The sequence below is a fragment of the Micromonas commoda genome, chromosome 2 (genome assembly GCF_000090985.2).
Source record: "Micromonas commoda chromosome 2, complete sequence".
Taxonomy (NCBI): domain Eukaryota; kingdom Viridiplantae; phylum Chlorophyta; class Mamiellophyceae; order Mamiellales; family Mamiellaceae; genus Micromonas; species Micromonas commoda.
The window spans coordinates 840,479-859,416 of record NC_013039.1 but is presented as its reverse complement, the minus strand read 5'-3'; the positions used below and the strand labels follow the sequence as shown (position 1 = coordinate 859,416).

Genomic DNA, 18,938 nt, shown 5'->3' with positions numbered 1-18,938 from the left:
TCGAGCGGGTCGCGTGTGTCGTCCAAAAGTCTTCTGCCACTTTTGGCATCTCTGGCCGATTTCGAACCGGCTCTCCGACCCCATTCCCCACATCCTGTCCGTTGTTGACTTGAGCGCCCGGACCCCAACCCCGCCGGCACTCTCAGGTGGCGCCGTGGTGGCACGGAAACCGGGAGAACGATGGCCGCGATGGACGGTCGCGATCGGCGGGCGAACCGCGGCGTCGCGGGGCGGCGTTGGGCGCGACACGCGCTTCTCATCGCGCTCGTCGCGTCGGCCGTCGCGCGGGGCGGGAGCGTCTGGGAGCTGGAGCAGCTCTGGGAGGACGACATCGTCGCTTACGTGCAGAGGTTCACGGGCGATGTGGACAGGCAGGGGACCCCAATCGAGTCCAAATTCCTGCGATATGAGCAGACCGGGTGGTATCAGAAGATGTACGACCGAACCTCGGTCGGGATGGACAAGGTACGCCCCCCGCACCGCCGTGGATGGGACGGCCGAGCTCCCCCGGTTTTCATCCTTGAAAAAAAACCGTCGCTCACCCACCAAACCCCTCCCCCCCGCATCGACACTCGCAGGGCAAAGACATCGTGGACACGGGTCTGGGATACAACACCGAGTTTCCCGGCGCGGGTACCAAGGAGAACCAGCTGTACAGCAACTCGCTGCGCCGGTGCGGTCCGAACTTGGAGCGCACCCCGCAGCGCGAGCTGGGTTGCACCAACGATCTGCCCCCCGGGTCTCCGTACGGAGACGTCGGCCAGCCCGGGCCCGGTCCGCAGCAGTGGGCGTATCGCGGCAGCTCCCTCGGGCCCCCGGACGAACCCCTCGGGGACGAGGGATGCGATTACAAGCTCAGCTACGAGGAGAACCTTCGGTTGGGGTACGAGTGCTATCGGCTGCCGCCGTTGGGCGGGGTGAGGGTGCCGGCGGCGGGGAAGCTGCCGGAGAATCTGGGGTACTCGGTGGCCGGGATCAGGCTGCCCGTCGCTGAGTGGCGGGACAGGCTCGAGCCGTACTACCAGAAGTGGTACGACAGCGCGCCGCTGCGGTGGGGCTTTGAGGAGGGGACTTTTTTCCCAAACTGGTTCCTGCGGTCGGCGGGGATGCCCAACTTTGCCATCAAGAAGCACTGCTTCCTGGACGCGCACGCGGGGCGGTACCAGCTGTGCAGCGCGTACCCGTGGGACAAGCGAAACCTCACGCACGGCTTACTTCACGTGCAGTCCGTGCCCTTCGTCCTGGGCATGGGGGATCTCACCTTCGAGGCAAACGGGGGAGATTCCACGGTTCCCGACATGCCCCGGAGCACATTCCCGCTGGCGTCAAACGGCGAGGGGGTGCTGGGCGTCGCGCTCACCCGCGTGTCCGACGGCTCTCGCATGGCGGTCATGCCGGTGCGCGCGCGTCGGCACTGGGAGACGCTGGGTTGGACCAGCGAAGATTTGAAGCCCATGCGCGGTGAAAAGTTCACCCTGGACATCTACGATTACAGGGCCAGCGACTGGGGCTGGATGGCGGTGGACACGTTCGTGGTGCCCGCGGCGTGGATCCAGATCGAATCCGTGACGCCCATCGGCGGCCCCAGGGCGGGCGGTACCCTCATCGAGATCGTCGGTAAGAACTTTGGGAACAGCGCCGACGGCATCGTGGTGTTCATCGGGAACAAGGAGTGCACGAGTCTGGGAATGACGCAGGCTGGCTCGCTCTCGTGCATAACCCCGCCGGGTGACGGCGCGGGCGTCACGGTATCCGTCGTCATCGGCGATTACGACCGAGTCCTCCGCGCCGGTCCGTTTGGCGGGCACCAGGCGGGACACTGCGGCGATGAGAGCGTGGCGTACCCGTTCTCGCCGTGCACGCTGGGAGAGGCGTCTCTGGAAGCCGGCGTCCCCAAGCGAGGTTTCACCTATCTGGACGCTCCGTATTGGATAAGCACTCCCGTGGTGGAGGCGTACGAGGATAATCAGTACAGGTACAAGGCGGCCGCCGCGGACGACGATATCGGCTCTGAACTCATCTACACCGCGGAGATTTTACCGTCGTTTATGCGGTTCGACCCTGCGACGCAGGTCATCTCCGGGACGCCGCTGCGGGGGGACGTCAACTGCCGGTCCGATAAGTGGCACCCGGCGGTGGACAGGTGCAGAGAGGGCGGTTTTCACAGGGTACGGCTCGCGGTGAGCGACTACACGTTCACGGTGTACCAGGAGTTTACCGTTCACGTGCTTTCCAACCCGTCGCCGTTGCTCGCTATCGACAGGTCGTTTCACTGGCCGACGATGAGGGAGGTTAACATGATGCGGGCCAGCGCGCAGCTCAGCAAGTACCACCTGAAGGTTCCGAGCGCTTTGAAGGCGATGTCGCTGAAAGCAGTCGACTCCACCTTTCTACCCTCGACCGCGCGTGATCCCGCGAGCGCCGCGTTGCGCACGCTGCTGTCCAATCTGCTTCAAGAGACGAGGGTTCACGCGGCTGAGTCCAAAATACTCATAAAGGCTGTTCGCACGGCGGGGCTCGAGTCCGAGCAAGGAGACTTGATCAGCGCCTTGGAGTCGGCGATGCGATCGCAGGAGTTACAGGTTGAACGCAACCGCGCGTCGCTGCCGTCGCTCGTGGGTGGAAACCCTGAGGGGTGGATGGTGCAGCTGCAGGATTTCATGGAAAACTCCGCTCGCGGCATGGACGTCATCTGGCAGCCCGCGGGTGGTGGCGGCCCCGGCGTCTCGAACCAGCTCGTCTCCGGCGCTGGCCACCGTTACGGCGGGTTCCTGCCGAACGCGCCGGGGCCGGCGTATCCGCTCGCCGGTCGCAGGCTCAACGACCTGGAGATGGTCATCACCGTGCCGACCATATGCTGGCAGGCGCAGGGGGACCAGCCGGACTATCACCCCAGGATGGTGTCGTGCTCCTTCCCCGGGTACCACGAGATTCACAAGATTTATCTTCGAATCGAGCAGGGCGGTTTGAGGTTCATCGAAGGGCTCGTGGAGCCCGCGGATTTTCCCAACGTGGACCTCATATCGTCCGCGTTGGACACCCAGGACCTGCTGGGTTTGGTGGAGTCGGTCTCGAGGCGCGCGGCGGCGTACGCGAAGCGTTGGGAGGAGCTCGTCGACCTGCCCGAGAGGTACGAGCCCACGTGGCAGCCGCACAGCAGCATACTCACGATCATCACCAACGTCGGACACAACCTGACGGTCACGCTGGACATCCCGCACGAGTGGCCGTGGCCCGCTGACGGCGAGCTCAAACCGTCGGCCATACGGGTGTTGGCGTCGGATGGAATTCCGTACCACAGGGATGAAGCCATCGACTCAATCTCGGCGGAGCTCGCCGCGGACGCCGCGAGAGCCGGCGGGAATAACCAGGGCGGACTCGCGTCCATCCTCGAGGGACTCGAGAACAAGCTCCGCGTGTACGCCAGCCGATGCAGGAACGACTGCGAGCGCAACGGCTTCTGCGACACGTCCGTGTTCCCGCCCGAGTGCAGGTGCTACGCGGGTTACACCAACGACGACTGCTCCCACGTGGGTTGCCCCAACGACTGCACCAGCCGCGGCGCGTGCGACGCGAAACAGATCTGCGAGACGGACCACGAGACCGGGGAGATTGATTGCGTGGGCGGCACCGGCAAGTGCTCCTGCGTGGATCCGTTCTTCGGCGCGGATTGCTCGCTCCGGCCGTGCGCGAAGCGCTACCTGGTTCGCGAAAACGTCGACGTCTCCCTCGGCGAGGCGTACTTCAAGTCGCTCTACGAGGCGATGGGGTGGGAGGTGTCCGAGGTGCGTCTCAGCGCCACGAACGGTGACCCGCCGCCGCCGGGGTCCATCGCCGGGGACCGGTTCTCCGTCGCCGCATCCGCGAAGGGCGTCGCGTACATCGTCTTCGTGAACAGCGAGGACGCCATGGCCGCGAGGTCGGTGGACCCCTTCTACAGGGATTCCATCCCCAGCCGCGGGATCGCGGAGCTCGCGAGGGATTTCCCCGAGGAGCTCCGCGCGCAGGACGCCCGCGAGCGGCACCTGCTGAGTTTGTTTGGGGAGGTCCAGACGGAGTGCACGGGCCGAGGCGCGTGCGACTACGGCGCGGGCGAGTGCTACTGCGCGTCGCGATACTTTGGTGACGCCTGCGAGTACACCTACTGCGCCAACGACTGCAACGGTCACGGCCGGTGCGACTTTGTCACCGGCGAGTGCGCGTGCGACCGCAACTACGAGCCCGACTTGCTACTCGGATGCAAGCTCCGTAAGCTGTATCTCGCGACGACGACGTGCGAGGATGCCGCCATGGACGCTCGCGTCGACGCCGGCGGGCGGCGGGTCACGCCGCTTCACCTCTCCTGCATGATGGGCGTAGCTCTGGGCGCGAAGGCGACGCGGGAGCACTGCCCCGAGGCCAACGTGCTCACCGGCGAGAAGGGCGACTGCTACACCAAGTTCCCGAGCTACGCGTACGACGACGGCGCGGGCGGCTCGAGCGAGCTCCTGACGACGACGACGAATCCGATTTGCAGCGACTGCTCCGGGTACGACCTCCGCAACATCTCGCAGATTCACCTGTACGCGGAGGAGCCGTGCCGATCGGTGCTCGGGGTGAGGACGAGCGAGTGCGTCGAGGGCCGGGTCGCCAGCGACGTCGTCCGCGGCCTCGGCATGCTCCCGTCGACGGATCCGTCCAAACCCACCGAGATCACGTTCAACCTCGAGACGATGCGGAAGAAGGACATGGCGTTCTCCAGATTTTACGCCAGGCCCGGGATCGTGCGAAGGCTCTACCACTCGGTCGAGGACGGCGGTTGCGGCGCGTGCACCGACGAGGCTCCCCACTGCGGCGCTCGTTTCGTCGTGTTGAGGGACGGCGTCGCCGCGTACGACGCCGTGGTGGCGGCGAACACCACCATCGACGTGGACGTGAGAAACGCGTCGACGCTCACGCTTCGAACCGGGACGGTGACACCGAGTTACTGGCGCCTGGGAGGCGGGTTGAGCTACGGAGGGGGGGAGCCGCCGGCGCTGGCGAGGGAACCAGTCAAGGCGAACTTCTGCGACGGCGCGGCGTGGGCGGACGCGGCGCTCGTGTAGAGAATGTAGACTAGTAGAGTTAGATAAATCTTAGAACGCTAAGCGACGTAGACTGACCTCGGAGCCGTGGACGCGGGGCTAAGAGTCGAGCTTCCCGGCTCGGGCTCGGATGATCTCCAGCGCCTCCGCCGCCGCCTCGTTCGGCGTCTTGCCCCCCTCGGCCATGATCCGATCAAACTCCGCCCTCATCGCCGTCTCGATCCTCGCCTTCGCCGCTTCCGCCGCGTCAACCTTCGCCGCTTCCGCCGCCTTCTCGGGCACGGGCGGCGGGGTCGGGACGGCTTCCTCCGCCGTCGCCGTCGACCCCGTCGCGTACTCGATCGCCGTCGCGGGCGCTAACGAGTGAACGCCCTCCCGTCCGCTCGGCGGCGTCCATTGGTGCATGCCCCCTTGGCCGACGCCCTGCTCGCTCGCCGTGCGCATCTGCGCCTCCATCATGTTGAGGAACGGCATGAGCTGCTGCCCGAGAGGCGTGTTCATGACATCGTCGGGCAGCGAAAGAATGTGTGAAGGTATCTCCTTGCCGACCAAAAACTGCGTCACCTCGTTGCTGAAGTTGTTGCAGTTCCATCGCAGGAGGTTGTACGTGTGCATGGTGAACCGCGGGGAAATCTCGGCGAGGAACTCCTGCAGCAGCTCCTCTGGGATGTGCGTCTCGCCCATCGGTATGACCTGCATGGGCCTCCCGAAGTGCGTGCCCCCGGGGTAGCCCACTTGGATTCCTCCCCCGAAATAGTACTCTTGGCCGTGAACGACGATGCCGGTGTGCCAGACGCCGTCGATCTGCCTGCCCAACAGCGCAGGGCTCATGGCCCGCGCCATGCCCTGCGACAGGTCGTAGAGGTGGAGGGTAACCTGGTGGCCGCCCTCTCCCATCGCGATGATGCCGGTGCGCGCAGATCTGATGGTGAACCAGATCTCGTGCGTGCCGATGTTGACTCTGGTCGGGACGAGTTGGATCTGACACGCGCCGGCGCCATTTACAAAACTGCCGACTCATTTTGAAAAACTCAGCCCTCTCAGGACGCCGTGCCGGCCCACATCAACGAGCGCGGCGCCTCGTGACGCGGGAATCGCTCGTCGAGCGTATCCTCACTGCGGCTCGCCCTTCGTTCGGTCGTGAACCCCGTCGCGAATCACACCGCCCGGCTGCCGGCAAGGAGCGGATTCGGACAGTTTTTTTGCCGAGCCAACGACTAATTTTCCATCGCGAGGGAGAGCGCTGACTAGAGAGAGCGACCAATGGCCGAGCTGCACATCGTCGGAGAGATCGTAGGGGCTTCCGGCTTTGAGGAGCGGAACCTATTCTGCAAGGTGCGTCGCCTCTTCGACCCTTCATCTCGCGCACATCGCGCCCTCGAGACCCCGCGAACGTTCAAAAAATATGAAGTTGGGAGCCCACCCGCGCCCGAGTCAACAACGCATCCCCTGACCGCCTCTGACGCGCGCATCCCTCACCTTGTTTCTGATTCGCAGTGGGGCTTGGAGGCGGGAAGCATGTGGGACGTCGTCGAGGGCGAGGCCGGCGGTCAGACCCACTGCTGCTACCCTCCGGAAGGGGAGCCCTCCGTGGTGTGGAGCCACCCGGTGGATGTCCACTACGCCGCGAAATCGCTGGTGGGCTGGCCCAAGATGTGGTTCCAGGTGTGGCACATGGACGATCACGGGCTGAAGGACCTGTGCGGGTACGGATTCTGCCACGTCCCCACCGGCCCCGGCATGCACGAGGTCGAAGTGTGCACGTGGTGCCCCGAGGGCACCCCGCTCGAGAAGCTGCAGGCGTTTTTCGTCGGCGGCAAGCCGAGGCTGAAGTACGAGGAGGTGATCCACTCGCCGGGTGACAGGTTCAGGCTCGCGACGCGCGCCGCGGGGGTGATCAAGCTCCAGCTCGGCGTGTGCGTCAAGGACTTCGACAAGTACAACGTGGCCCACTGAGAATGGGGGAGAAGGGGGATACGCGTCGAACATTGTATAAACTCAACTCCAATCGACACAACTCCCCTCCGAGGCGTCGTCCCACCCGACGCACGCACGCGCCTTCGTCAGAACACGTTGAACATGGACCCGCTCGGTGAACGAGCGAGCGACTTCTGGTACTCCTCCATGCGCATGAGCGTCCACGTCCCGACGCCGCTCTCCCCGTTTACGACTCCCGGTTCGAACCGCAGCGCGAGCGTGTGATACTTGAGCAGCGTGGACCTGTGACCCACGCTCACGACCGCGGATGTCGTCCCGCGGATGCGCTCGTACATCGCCGCCTCGTTACGCTCGTCCAGTGCGGACGTCGCCTCGTCCAAGAAGGCGCACCGGGGCTTACGCAGGAAGAGGCGAGCGAAAGCTATCCTCTGCTGCTCACCCGCGCTCAGCACGTCCGACCACTCCATCGTCGCGTCGAGGCCCCCTTCAGCCTTGAACTTCTCGGGTAAATCCCCGAGGCCCGCGGCATCGAGCGCGGCGTACAGTTCCGCGTCGTCAAAGTCCCCGCGCATCCGCGGGAGCAGGGTTTCGCCGTCGTCGTCCTCATCAAAATTTCCCTCCTCCTCGTCCGAGACCGAAGCGGGAAACACCAGCTGCGCGCGAAGCGTTCCCAGCGGCATGTACGGCGCCTGAGGCAGGAACATGCAATCCTCCGCCGCGGGCGCCGCGATGGCACCCGAGCCCGTGGTCCACACCCCGGCCACCGCGCGGAGCAGCGAGGATTTGCCGCAGCCGCTGGGTCCGACGACGAGCAGGGCGTCGCCGGCTCGAAGCGTCAGCCCGAGGTCCCTCCACAGCTCCCTACCGGATAGCGGGGTGAACACGGCGAGCTTCTCCAGCGCGAGCTCGTCGCCGCCGCTCGCGTCCACCACGGAGCGGGCGATGGTCCCGGCGCGACCGGCCCTGATCTCGTTCATCTCCCGCATCACTTCGTCCGCCTTTGACATCTTCTTCGACGAAGCCGTCCCGTCGAGCCCGTCGAGGAGCTCGAACAGCCGCTCTAAACGCTCCGTCTCGGCCGCCAAGCCCGATAGCTGCTCAAACCTCCCTATGATGATGTTGAGCGCGCCCTGCACGGTCCTGAACGCCATTCCCGCCTGCGTCACCACCCCAAACTCCACCTCGCCAGCGAAATACCTCGGCGCGATGATGAGGCTCGGCAGCGCGAACGTCGCGAATTCGTACGCGTTGGTGAAAAGCGCGAGGTTGCGGCTCCACGCAATCTTCCTGAGGAGCACCGCGGCGACGATCGCCAGAAAACCCCTGGCGGCGGCGGCCTCACGTTTGGCGCCGCCGTACAGCGCGATGGACTCTGCGTGTTCCCTGGCTCGGACCAAGCCGAACCTCAGATCCGCCTCCCTTCGAAGCGCCTGAAAGTGCAGGCCCATGAGCTTACTGCCGAAGAGCCTGGTGGTGACGATCGTCCCGAAGAGCGAGTACCCGAAGCAGAACACCAGGAGCGTCGGGGAGATGCTCCACAGGACGCCGAAGAAGGCTCCCATGCTCAGCAGCTTTTGCGCGACGGCGAGTAACAAGCCGTTGCAGCTCTGCACGTAGTTCCTGGCGTCCTCGCATATGCGCTGGTCCGGATTATCCATCGTGCCCTCCGCTTTTAGCGCAAAGTACGCGTGTTTGCTGAAGTATTTCTTCACCAGCAGTCTCGTGAGCCACAGTCGCCACTCCAACTCCACCAAGTTCTGCACATAGTTATACAACGCAAACAGCGGCGCGGCGATGACTATGATGATGATGTACCTGTTGATGGCGTCGTAGAACGCGGGCTGGTTCTTCTCGCTCAGCGCGGTCATCATGTCCCGTTGAACGTATGAGAACACCACCATGAGCCCCGTGGTGAGCGCGCAGAGCACGAGCATCACGCCGAGCAACACCCTGGCTCTAACTTTTTGGTCGCCGTAATAGTAGATCTTGGCGAGCTTCAGCGCGCGGAGCAGCGTGGGCCAGAACTCCGCCTGCCTGCCGTCCACGACCTCGTCATTCTCCATCGACGCCTTCTTAACCCTTGACGGGGGCTTAGCGCCCTTCGCTGCGTTGCCCTTCGCGCCGTCGTCCGTGCCCATCTTCGATGCGACGTTCGGTGCGACCAGGTTATTGTACCCGGATACAGCCTTGAGGGCTCCGAGCACCTGCCCGCCGGTGGTTTCCGGCTCTCTACCCCCGCCGCCCCGTTCGATGAGAGACTCCGTGCTCGAAGGGGCGGCGACGGGTCCGCACTCGGGGTCTTCCTCGATGTTTGCGCCCCCGCGTGCTCTGGCGCGGGCGTCCTCTGAACAGTCCGAAAGGGCACCCGGCCTGCTGCAGCTTTTTCGCGCGGCGAGTTTTCGGCAACTCTGGTGGCTGCGACTTGGTGGGGGGGGCACTTCCAGAAGCGCGGGGGCGGTCCGATTGCTGTTCGAGGCGGGTGCAGAGCAAGTCTGAGAGGTGGAAGGAGATGTCGGCGCAACGGTTTCTGAACACCGCGTTCGGCGTGTCTAACGGCGGGCTCGCCGCGTGGGGCGTCGCGGGCGGAGCGGCGTATTACTTTTTTTATCTCCCCGAGAAGGAGAAGGCGGACGCGGAGGTGCTCCGGGCAGCGAACGCTGAGAGGCTGATGAAGCAGAAGAACTACGTCGAGTTCGTGAAGGAGCACGAGGCGAAGCAGACCAAGGCTGGGAAAGGTGGGTGGTTCGGAGGATGGTTCGGGGGCAAGAAGCAGTAGGCGAGAAGCGCGAGCCGAGGAAGATCTTTTGGATTTCTAACCTCCTCGTCGCGGAGTTGGTCGCGACGCACGGGGCGCGCCGTTAGTCCTAGGGCGCCCCCGACGGCGTGATCGTCGTATCAGGTGTAATGAGATCGTCTCGGATCGTTGCGTTCGTCCGACATCTAGCCAGCTGACCCGTCTCTGCGTCCTGATGGCGGACCGGCAAAATATCTCGAGCGCGCGCGAGCCACCCGACGGTCCACGTTGGCCCCGATCGCAGTTTTCGATCGGACCCCAGAGCGAACCCGCACGGGCGCGCGAGGTCACCGCACCCGTCCGCTCCCGACGTCATCAGCACGAGCACGAGTCGGCACGAGTCGGTCGCGCTGAGACTTCCGCGAATCGGTCGAGAAGCGCCCGAGGTCGCGCCTCCGAACCATCCGAGAGGGCGCCGGTTGGAGGACGCAAGATGTCGGGGTCGCAGGCTCGACGCGCGGCGTCCCGGCTGTACGCCGCGGGCTCCCGCGCGTCCTCTTCCGTGATCGCGCGCGCTCTCGGACTTGATACCGCGCGATCGGTGCTCACCCGCGGCTCGTTCGCGTCCACCTGGTCTCATCGCGCGGCGCCCTTCAGCGCCTCCGCCCACGCGTCGGCGGCGGCGGACGATCGCGCCTTGGCTCGAAACATCGGCATCTCGGCGCACATCGACAGCGGGAAGACCACCTTGACCGAGCGCATCCTCTTCTACACGGGCAGGATCAACGAGATCCACGAGGTGCGCGGGAAGGACGGCGTCGGCGCGAAGATGGACTCGATGGAGCTGGAGAGGGAGAAGGGCATCACCATCCAGTCCGCGGCGACGTTCTGCAAGTGGAAGGACAGCGACATCAACATCATCGACACGCCGGGCCACGTCGACTTCACCATCGAGGTGGAGCGCGCCCTCCGCGTCCTCGACGGCGCCATCCTGGTGCTATGCTCCGTGGGCGGGGTGCAGTCGCAGTCCATCACGGTCGACAGGCAGATGCGCAGGTACAACGTCCCGCGACTGTGCTTCGTGAACAAGTGCGACAGGACCGGCGCCGACCCGTGGAGGGTGCTGAGGCAGGTCCAGGATAAGCTCAAGCTCAACGCCGCGGCGGTTCACATCCCGATCGGCCTCGAGGAGAACCACGCGGGCGTCGTGGACCTCGTGCGCATGGAGGCGGTCACGTTCCACGGCCCCAACGGCAACGACATCAAGATCGAACCCATCCCCAACGACTTGAAGGCTCTCGCTTCGGAGAAGCGTAAGCTTCTCGTGGAGGCCGTCGCCGAGGTGGACGAGGAGCTCGGCGAGATCTTCCTCATGGGCGAGGACCCGTCGGTGGACCAGCTCAAGGCTGCGATCCGCCGCGCCACGATCGCGCGGGAATTCGCCCCGTTATTCATGGGTTCGGCGTTTAAGAACAAGGGAGTGCAGTTGCTCCTCGACGGGGTGGTGGATTACCTCCCGGCGCCGCACGAGGTTGAGAACAAAGCGCTGGACCTCAACAAGGAGGAGGAGGAGGTTCAGCTCGTCTCGGACCCCAAGGCACCGCTCGTGGGGCTCGCGTTCAAGCTCGAGGAGGGACGGTTCGGTCAGCTCACGTACCTCCGAATCTACCAGGGGAAAATCGCCAAGGGCAACACGCTGATGAACACGTCAACCGGGAAGAAGCTCAAGGTTCCCCGGCTGGTTCGCATGCACTCGGAGGAGATGGAGGAGGTCACCGAGGCGTCCGCGGGCGAGATCGTCGCGCTCTTCGGCGTGGAGTGCAAGTCCGGCGATACCTTCACCGACGGAACCGTCAACCTCGCGATGACATCGATGAAGGTGCCGGAGCCGGTGATGTCGCTCGCGGTGGCGCCGAAATCGAGAGCCGAGTCTGCAAACTTTTCCAAGGCGCTCTCCCGGTTCCAGCGCGAGGACCCAACGTTCAAGGTGCGCCTGGACGAGGAGAGCGGGCAGACCATCATCAGCGGCATGGGCGAGCTCCACCTCGACATCTACATCGAGCGAATGAAGCGCGAGTACAAGGTTGAGGTTGACGTCGGCGAACCCAGGGTCAACTACCGCGAGTGCGTCACGCAAAAGGCGACGTTTGATTACCTTCACAAGAAGCAGTCCGGCGGTAGCGGCCAATACGGCCGCGTCGTCGGCTACGTCGAGCCCCTGGAGGAGGGTAACCAGGGCGTGGAGTTCGAGAACGGAATCATCGGCAACGCCATCGCGCCCGGGTACATCCTCGCGTGCGACAAGGGTTTCAAGGAGGCGGCGCAAACGGGCGGGCTCATCGGTCACCCGGTTGAGGGAGTCAAGATTGTGTTAACCGACGGCGCGAGCCACGCGGTGGACTCGAGCGAGATGGCGTTCAAGCTCGCCGCCCTCGCCGCGTTCAGGCAGGTTTACGAGAAGGCCAAGCCGCGGATCCTCGAGCCCGTGATGAGCGTCGAGATCACCGTGCCGAACGAGTTTCAGGGCACCGTCATCGGGAACATCAACCGAAGGAAGGGAACGGTGAAGGACAGCACGTCGGAGGGCGACGACGTGATCATCACCTGCGACGTCCCCCTGAAGAACATGTTCGGTTACTCCACGGAGCTCAGGTCCATGACCCAGGGCAAAGGAGAGTTCACCATGGAGTACAACAATCACCAGCCGGTGACCCAGGACGTGCAGGCGGAGCTCTGCCAGGAGTACGGCAAGAGGCAGAAGAACTGATCGCCGCGGGGAGGTGGGGCGCGACGGCGGGAGCCCATTCTTTCAATTAATTTAATCCTCAGATGAATCGACCGAAATAAGTTAGTCTAGCTTGTCTACCGACCGCTAAGGTAGATTAGGCTCGAGCGGGCTCCGGGACGTTCGTCGAAGTGCCAAGGTCGAAGTGCGCTTGCAGCGTCGGCGCCACCTCGTCCAGCGAGTTGACGATGAAGTGCGGCACCATCTCCCCCGTGAGCACGTTGGTCACCCTCAGCCCGTTATCCTCCGTCGCGTCCTCGCCGCTCGTCCCGTCCTCCACCCCGTCCTCGCTCCCGATCCTCCACTTACCCTCCGTGTCCAGCAGCACGGTGACGCATCCCGCGCGGTTCCCGCTCACCACGTCGTCTTTGGCGGAGTCGCCAATCATGACAACCTGCGAGGGCGGCACGTTCCACCGCTTGCATATGTGCAGGAGCGCGTCGGGCGCGGGCTTGTAGGGCTTGAACTCGCGCGCGAGAGCCGGGGAGAAGGGCGGGAGGGTCCACGCGTTGGCGTGGAAGTGCGCGACGGACGCCTGCACGTTCCGCGTCACCAGCCCCCTCGGCAGCCCCTTTCCATCGAGGAAGGCACCCAGCTTCTCCGCCCCCGGCATGGCCTTCATGGTGGCCAACGCCTCCGTCTCCATCTCGTGGATGATGTCGTTCGCGCGCTTGCGCTCGTCCTCGGGCCACGACTCGATCTCGGTCAAAATGTCTCGGGTCTTGCACCCCACGCGCCTGTACATCTCAGCGAAGTCGTGGTTGGGCACGGTGAGCGTCCCGTCCATGTCGAAGATGACCCCCCTCAGCACCCGCCTTTCCGCAGGGGCCGGGGCGTCCGCCGTCTGGGCCTTCGCGACCATGGCCGAGGACCGTGCACAGGTGGTGACTCTTCCAGTCGCGTGCCTTCCTCGGGAGGAGAGGTGACAGGTGAGGCGCTGCAGCGCGCTCAGCGACATCGCGAGTGGCAGGAGACGTGGACGCACCTGCCGTGCTGCCAGGCACGGGTCGGCCCAAACGGACCCAAACCCTCGAATTCGGGGTTTGAAACTCGGTCGGGCCGCGCGGCGCGCTGATTGGTCAAGTTGGTCGACGTCTGTGGCATCAAAAAGATCAAACAAAATATTTTCGGGCTTGGCGGCGCCTCGCGCGGGCCACAAACCGCACGCACGGAACCGCGAACATTCGCTCGCATCCACCGCATTCGCAGAGGAGCTTCGCGCCCTCATGTAAGAGCCTTCTGCTGGTCTTCTAGTAGTCGGTCAACCTGTCTTCACACGCCTCCAACGTCAGCGATTCGCTGAACCAATAAACTCGGAGGATCACCCTCCTTTGCATGTCCCGACGAGCTCCACAATCGGTGCTCCGTTGAACGCTCAGACGCTTCATCATCACGATTCCTTGATCATCATCCGCTAAGATGGCTACCGTCAACATCGGCGCCTCCAATGGTGCGTCCCCGGCGCGGCAAATCCCCCGACTCTTCCTCGATTTCCGAGCCCGCGCAAACCCGAGCCTGAAGATCTCACCTCGACCCACCGACTGACGCCTCGCCGCCTCCCCGCCCTGAACCGACAGCCGGCGACCAGTTCTACCGCTACAAGATGCCCGCGATCCAGTCCAAGATCGAGGGTCGCGGTAACGGCATCAAGACGAACATCCCCAACATGGTCGACGTCGCCAAGGCTCTCGCCCGCCCGCCCACCTACACCACCAAGTACATGGGCTACGAGCTCGGCGCGCTGACCAAGTGCGACGAGAAGAGCGGCACGTACATCGTCAACGGCGCGCACTCCGCGCAGGTCCTCGCGCAGCACCTCGAGGGCTTCATCAAGCGCTTCGTGCAGTGCCACAGCTGCGGCAACCCCGAGACGGTCATCAACATCACCAAGAAGGACACCATCCAGCTCAAGTGCAAAGCCTGCGGCTTTGTCTCCGACGTCGACATGAGGCACAAGCTCACGACCTTCATCCTCAAGAACCCCCCGGAGAAGGACAAGAATGCCTCCAAGAAGGACAAGCAGCTCAGGCGCGCCGAGAAGGAGCGCGAGGAGGAGGGCGCCGAGCTCGACAGGCAGGCTGAGGAGGAGCGCCGGCGCAAGAAGGCGGAGAAGAAGGAGAAGAAGGAGGGAAAGTCCAAGAAGGAGAAGAAGGAGAAGAAGGAGAAGAAGAGCAAGAAGTCCAAGGACGACGACGACGACGACGAGGCATCCGGTTCCCCCAAGCGCGACTCCGACTCCGAGCCCGAGCCATCCGACGACGACGACGACGACACCGTGTGGGCCACGGACACCTCCGCCGCCGCCGCGCTCGCTCGAGCCAAGGAGCAGCTCACCGACGCCTCCGCCGCCATGGTCACCGTCGCCGACGACCTCGAGAAGAAGGTGGCGCTCGAGGAGGCCGCCAAGGCAGCCGCCGAGGAGTCCGAGTCCGAGGAGGAGGAGGACGAGCGCATCGCCAAGCTTCGCGGATACATCTCCAAGCACGACGCGGCGGAGACTGCGGAGTATCTCGTGTCCGACAAGCTCGGCGTCGAGTCGAAGGAACTCGGCGTGCACTTCCTCGTCGAGGCTCTGCTCGACGAGGACGAGCCGCTGGTGCCGCAGGTCAAGGCCAAGAAGGCGTACATGATCGCCGCGTGCGGCCAGGATGCCAAGCTGCAGATGGCGCTCACCTGCGCCCTCGAGCTCTTCATCACGGAATCCGCCCCAGAGGAGTTTAAGAAGTACGTCGAGATCCTCAAGGTGCTCTACGACGAGGACGTCCTCGAAGAGGAGATCATCCTGAAGTGGGGCGCGGATCCCAAGTCGGCCGCCAGGTTCGGCGTCGAGCTGGAGACCAGTCAGCTCGTCCGCAAGCAGGTCAAGCCCTTCCTCGAGTGGCTCGCCACCGCGGACGACGACTCCGACTCGGACTGAAGCCGGAGAAGTCACGATGACACTCGCGCACAACACACCAACACAAACACATTCTTTGTCGCATGTACAGAGCCGTTGTAGGACGCTAACACTGTCTCTTTTAATATTCGACCCATCAAGTAAGACTCAAGTCGCGAAACGAACGCGCCCGTCACCTCACCTCACCCCCGCCGCTCGGCTTTCATCCGGCTCCAAACCGCCGCCCGCCCCGCGCCCGTCGACCTCAGCTCCGCCACCAACGCTCCCACCGCGCGCTCCGTCTCCGCCAGCGAGCACCCGGTGTCGATCACGAAATCCGCCCTCGAACGCTTCTCCTCGTCCGGAACCTGCCTCGCGACGATCGCCTCGAACTTTTCCGGCGTCATCCCCGGCCTCGCGAGGACTCTATTCCGCTGCGTCTCCGTCGACCCGGCGCTGACCACGACAACCAAGTCCACGGTGTTCTCGTACCCTTTCTCGTACAGCAGCGGTATGTCGAGGACGACGAGGGTTTCGCCCGCTTTGTCCGCGTCGTCCAGGAATTTCCACCTCGCGGCGTCGACGAGCGGGTGGACCACCGCCTCCAGCGCCGCCATGGCGGCTTCGTTGTCGGGTCCCAGGACGAACTTGCCGAGCTCGGGCCTGGAGATGCCGCCGTCGGGGTCGACGACGCCCGGGAACAGCGCGGCGACGGGTTCGACGGCGTCGCCGCCCGGGGAGTAGAGCTCGTGAACCACGGCGTCGGAGTCGAGCACGGGCACGCGGAGTTTCTCGGTCAGCATGGACGACACCGCGCTCTTGCCCATCCCTATCGAGCCCGTCAAACCGAGGAGCAGCATCGTCCCTTCGGGGGATCCGCCCGTCTCTGTCGACGCCTCCGCGCGGGGGGTGAGACGATGCGCGCGGGTTCGGGGACGGGCTTGGACCGCGCGCGTGAACCTGGAGACTCGAGCGACAGCCTCAGCGGCGCATCGCATGTGCTCGTGAGTTGTGAGCGCGGGAGACGCCGGGAATTCGTCGGAGTTGACGGTGCCGACGCAGCAGCTTAGAACCGCTCGCTCGTCGGCCGTCTGAGAAAACTGGATAGCGTCGGCGCGCCATCAGAACGAAGCGCACCGATCCGGCCGGCGGAGATGTCCTGCGCCGCGTCCGCCGTCTTCAGCCGTCCCGTCGCCCTCACGGCGCGGCGCGGCGCCCCCGCCTCCCGCCGGGCATCCTCGCTCCGGTGCGAGGCCGCCGGCATCAAGACGGGCAAGGCTGTCTGGAGGGGCGAGAACACGACGGAGGTGGGCAACGGCGAAGGATTCGAGACGGAGTTCCTGTTCGACCTCGGCGGCGAGACCCCCGCGCCGGTGAAGGGTCTCCGGTTCAAGAAGGACTCCGAGGTGGTCACCGTGACCATTCCGAGGCCGCTGGGCATCGTGTTCGAGGAGAAGCTCGACGGCATCTACCAGAAGATCGTGGTCGACGAGGTGCTCGAGGGAAGCAACGCATCCAAGGCTGACGTGAAGGTTGGGGACGTCCTGCGGATCACCACCGCGGTGTTCAACGTCCCCGGGGTCATCGACGTCACCGCGTGGCTCAACCCGCCCAAGAGCAGCAACTGCAAGGCGTTCTACGTGGCGGATCAGAAGCCGTTCGACAAGGTGATGGACGCCATCAAATCGCACGCCGTGCCGGTGGACACTCCGGATGGTCCGATGGAGGTGGAGGAGGTCGGACTCGTGCTGGAACGGCCGACGGCGTGATCTTTTATGATAGACGAGTCATCAAGTAAGTAAGAAGTAAGGACGTTTCATTCGGGTTCAGCTCGAATCACAGGTCGAACAGGCGCATCTCCGCCATGGCCTCCGCTCGGGTCACGTTGTACCAAGCCACCAGCCGAGCGGCGCCGAGCGCGGGGGGCAGCGGGCAGTCCACCCCGTAGATGACCTCCGCGGCGCTCATCTCCCCCTTGACGCTGTGCCACGCGCTCCCGAACCGACCGCTGTACACCTCCCCGCCCTCCCCGTCGCTCTCCTTCCGCGGCGTCTTGAACGAGTTCCACCCCAGCTGCGTCGCGCGAACCAGCGCTCGCGGGTGGCACCGAACCTCGAGCCGACCCCGCAGCGGCCCGAGGATCTGCTGCGTCGCGGCGAGCGTCACCGTCTCCGACTCGACGCGAACGCCGCTGCTCTCGAGGGCGCGTTCGACGACGGTGAGCTCGTGCGCGGGGCGCTCCGCGAGGGGACGCCTGGGCGCGATGGCGCCGGCGTCGTACCTGAGATCCACCGACGTGTAGTCGAACATTGGGCGCTGAAACGAGCCAAAGGAGACGTGCGCCGTGCCGCTGCACACCTGCCGCCACTCCCCCTCGCCGGACTTCCACCCAGGTTCGCTGTTGCCCATCGGAACGCGGCAGATGGCGCCCAGGATGCCGCCGATCGTGACGCACGGTTTGACGGGCAGCGCGGCGTACCCGCCGGGCCGCTTCCCCTCCGCCGGCGGCCTCACCTCGCCCCGCCACAGCGTGAGCTGCTTCTCCGCGGAGGCGCCCGCGACAAACTCTCGCCTCGGCGGCGCCCTCCTGCCCCCTTCCGGCGCCAGCTCGAACGGCGGCACGGTCTCGTCGAGCCACTGCCTCACGCCGACCCTGTAGTTGACGTGCTGGGGGCCCCTGGACGCCAAGGACAGCGTGAAGTGAGACGCGCCCTGCTCGTACCCGTCGCTCGTTTGGAAGCGCTCCCGGCGCGACCAGTCGGCGGTGAGGACGTGGTACGGGATGGCGGTGGACCGAAGGGTGACCCTGCCGCGCGGTGTCTCGTCGGGGTCGATCGTGGCGGCGGATGCGACGCCCTGGGGGGCGTTGGTGACGTTGGGATTGGACGCGTTTGGATCTGCTCGTCGCAAGCCGCCGAACCTTCCGAGGAGCCCCTTTAGCGATCCGAGCTCGCCGAACGCCTTGAGCACGGTGTGCCTGGAGAACCCGGCCCTGAACCTGCCTCCCAGCGCGTAGAGCGAAGGGTCGCCGAGGATGCGGTGGGGTCTGCCCTCGTTGAAGGACTGCGAGTTCCACGCGCGCTGCGCCCTGAGCCGCAGCGTGAGCGTGTGCCACCAGGTGCGGCCCCCGACGTTGGCGATGACGCGGTCGAGCACCATGCCGTCCTCAGCCTTGACGTAGGACGGCGTGGCGGGGATGTTGAGGAACCGCTGCATCATGTAGAGCTGCTGCGAGCGCGCGAGACCCGAGGGCATGGCGAGCGAGAACGGGGGCGCGTGGCTCTGGTGCACGCGAACGTGCCCGTCCAGAGCCGCCGCGCTCTCCGCCTCCTGATCCCAGAACGCCTTGCCGAACGCAGCCTTCGTGGGCTCCATCGCCCTCTGCGAGAGCGGGCTCATCTTTCCGAGTTCCCGGCCGCGCGGCACCGATCGACCCTAGCACACGAGGCCCTGATACTCTCGTGCGTGCCTTGAGGATCACCCTTCGACGCGAACCTTCGGAGGACACGCGACGGCGCGCGCCTTGGTGTGGGTCAGCCCCGC

At 65.0% G+C, this 18,938-nt stretch overlaps 10 protein-coding genes across 10 annotated transcripts; 6 read left to right on the top strand and 4 right to left on the bottom strand.

Annotated features, from left to right (window-relative positions):
* Nucleotides 1-180: 180 nt before the first annotated feature.
* Nucleotides 181-5,140, top strand: MICPUN_56131 (predicted protein; the record flags this gene model as incomplete). The annotated part of the gene is made up of 2 exons (XM_002500027.1): nt 181-465; nt 579-5,140. The coding sequence occupies 2 exons, from the start codon at nt 181-183 to the stop codon at nt 5,082-5,084; spliced, it is 4,791 nt and encodes a 1,596-aa protein (XP_002500073.1). The 3' UTR covers nt 5,085-5,140.
* Nucleotides 5,141-5,525: 385 nt separating this feature from the next.
* Nucleotides 5,526-5,945, bottom strand: MICPUN_76313 (predicted protein; the record flags this gene model as incomplete). The annotated part of the gene is made up of 1 exon (XM_002499542.1): nt 5,526-5,945. A coding segment is annotated over one exon (420 nt), but the record flags the coding sequence as incomplete, so codon positions are not given.
* Nucleotides 5,946-6,138: 193 nt separating this feature from the next.
* MICPUN_93482 (predicted protein) lies at nt 6,139-7,617 on the top strand. Its single transcript, XM_002500026.1, has 2 exons — nt 6,139-6,398; nt 6,561-7,617. Exons 1-2 carry the CDS (start codon nt 6,327-6,329, stop codon nt 7,017-7,019), a joined length of 531 nt encoding a protein of 176 aa, XP_002500072.1. The 5' UTR covers nt 6,139-6,326; the 3' UTR covers nt 7,020-7,617.
* A 1,893-nt stretch (nt 7,618-9,510) lies between these two features.
* On the top strand, nt 9,511-9,777 carry MICPUN_56135 (predicted protein; the record flags this gene model as incomplete). The annotated part of the gene is made up of 1 exon (XM_002500025.1): nt 9,511-9,777. The coding sequence occupies one exon, from the start codon at nt 9,511-9,513 to the stop codon at nt 9,775-9,777; it is 267 nt and encodes an 88-aa protein (XP_002500071.1).
* A 451-nt stretch (nt 9,778-10,228) lies between these two features.
* Nucleotides 10,229-12,572, top strand: MICPUN_54103 (predicted protein; the record flags this gene model as incomplete). Its single annotated transcript, XM_002500024.1, has 1 exon — nt 10,229-12,572. One exon carries the CDS (start codon nt 10,229-10,231, stop codon nt 12,500-12,502), a length of 2,274 nt encoding a protein of 757 aa, XP_002500070.1. The 3' UTR covers nt 12,503-12,572.
* Nucleotides 12,573-12,617: 45 nt separating this feature from the next.
* On the bottom strand, nt 12,618-13,382 carry MICPUN_79159 (predicted protein; the record flags this gene model as incomplete). Its single annotated transcript, XM_002499541.1, has 2 exons — nt 12,618-12,725; nt 12,801-13,382. 2 exons carry the CDS (start codon nt 13,380-13,382, stop codon nt 12,618-12,620), a joined length of 690 nt encoding a protein of 229 aa, XP_002499587.1.
* Nucleotides 13,383-13,939: 557 nt separating this feature from the next.
* On the top strand, nt 13,940-15,565 carry MICPUN_56138 (predicted protein; the record flags this gene model as incomplete). The annotated part of the gene is made up of 2 exons (XM_002500023.1): nt 13,940-13,970; nt 14,098-15,565. 2 exons carry the CDS (start codon nt 13,940-13,942, stop codon nt 15,435-15,437), a joined length of 1,371 nt encoding a protein of 456 aa, XP_002500069.1. The 3' UTR covers nt 15,438-15,565.
* A 33-nt stretch (nt 15,566-15,598) lies between these two features.
* MICPUN_56139 (dephospho-coa kinase) lies at nt 15,599-16,393 on the bottom strand (the record flags this gene model as incomplete). The annotated part of the gene is made up of 1 exon (XM_002499540.1): nt 15,599-16,393. One exon carries the CDS (start codon nt 16,391-16,393, stop codon nt 15,599-15,601), a length of 795 nt encoding a protein of 264 aa, XP_002499586.1.
* Nucleotides 16,394-16,549: 156 nt separating this feature from the next.
* MICPUN_56140 (predicted protein) lies at nt 16,550-17,164 on the top strand (the record flags this gene model as incomplete). The annotated part of the gene is made up of 1 exon (XM_002500022.1): nt 16,550-17,164. The coding sequence occupies one exon, from the start codon at nt 16,550-16,552 to the stop codon at nt 17,162-17,164; it is 615 nt and encodes a 204-aa protein (XP_002500068.1).
* Nucleotides 17,165-17,231: 67 nt separating this feature from the next.
* MICPUN_98940 (predicted protein) lies at nt 17,232-18,794 on the bottom strand (the record flags this gene model as incomplete). The annotated part of the gene is made up of 1 exon (XM_002499539.1): nt 17,232-18,794. The coding sequence occupies one exon, from the start codon at nt 18,792-18,794 to the stop codon at nt 17,232-17,234; it is 1,563 nt and encodes a 520-aa protein (XP_002499585.1).
* Between the last annotated feature and the right edge of the window lie 144 nt (nt 18,795-18,938).

Excerpts from the sequence above, each read along its gene's own strand:
- MICPUN_93482 (XM_002500026.1), top strand. The coding sequence starts at position 6,327 with ATGGCCGAGCTGCACATCGTCGGAGAGATCGTAGGGGCTTCCGGCTTT. Across the intron at positions 6,399-6,560 it reads AGCGGAACCTATTCTGCAAG|TGGGGCTTGGAGGCGGGAAG; the intron begins GTGCGTCGCCTC and ends TCTGATTCGCAG.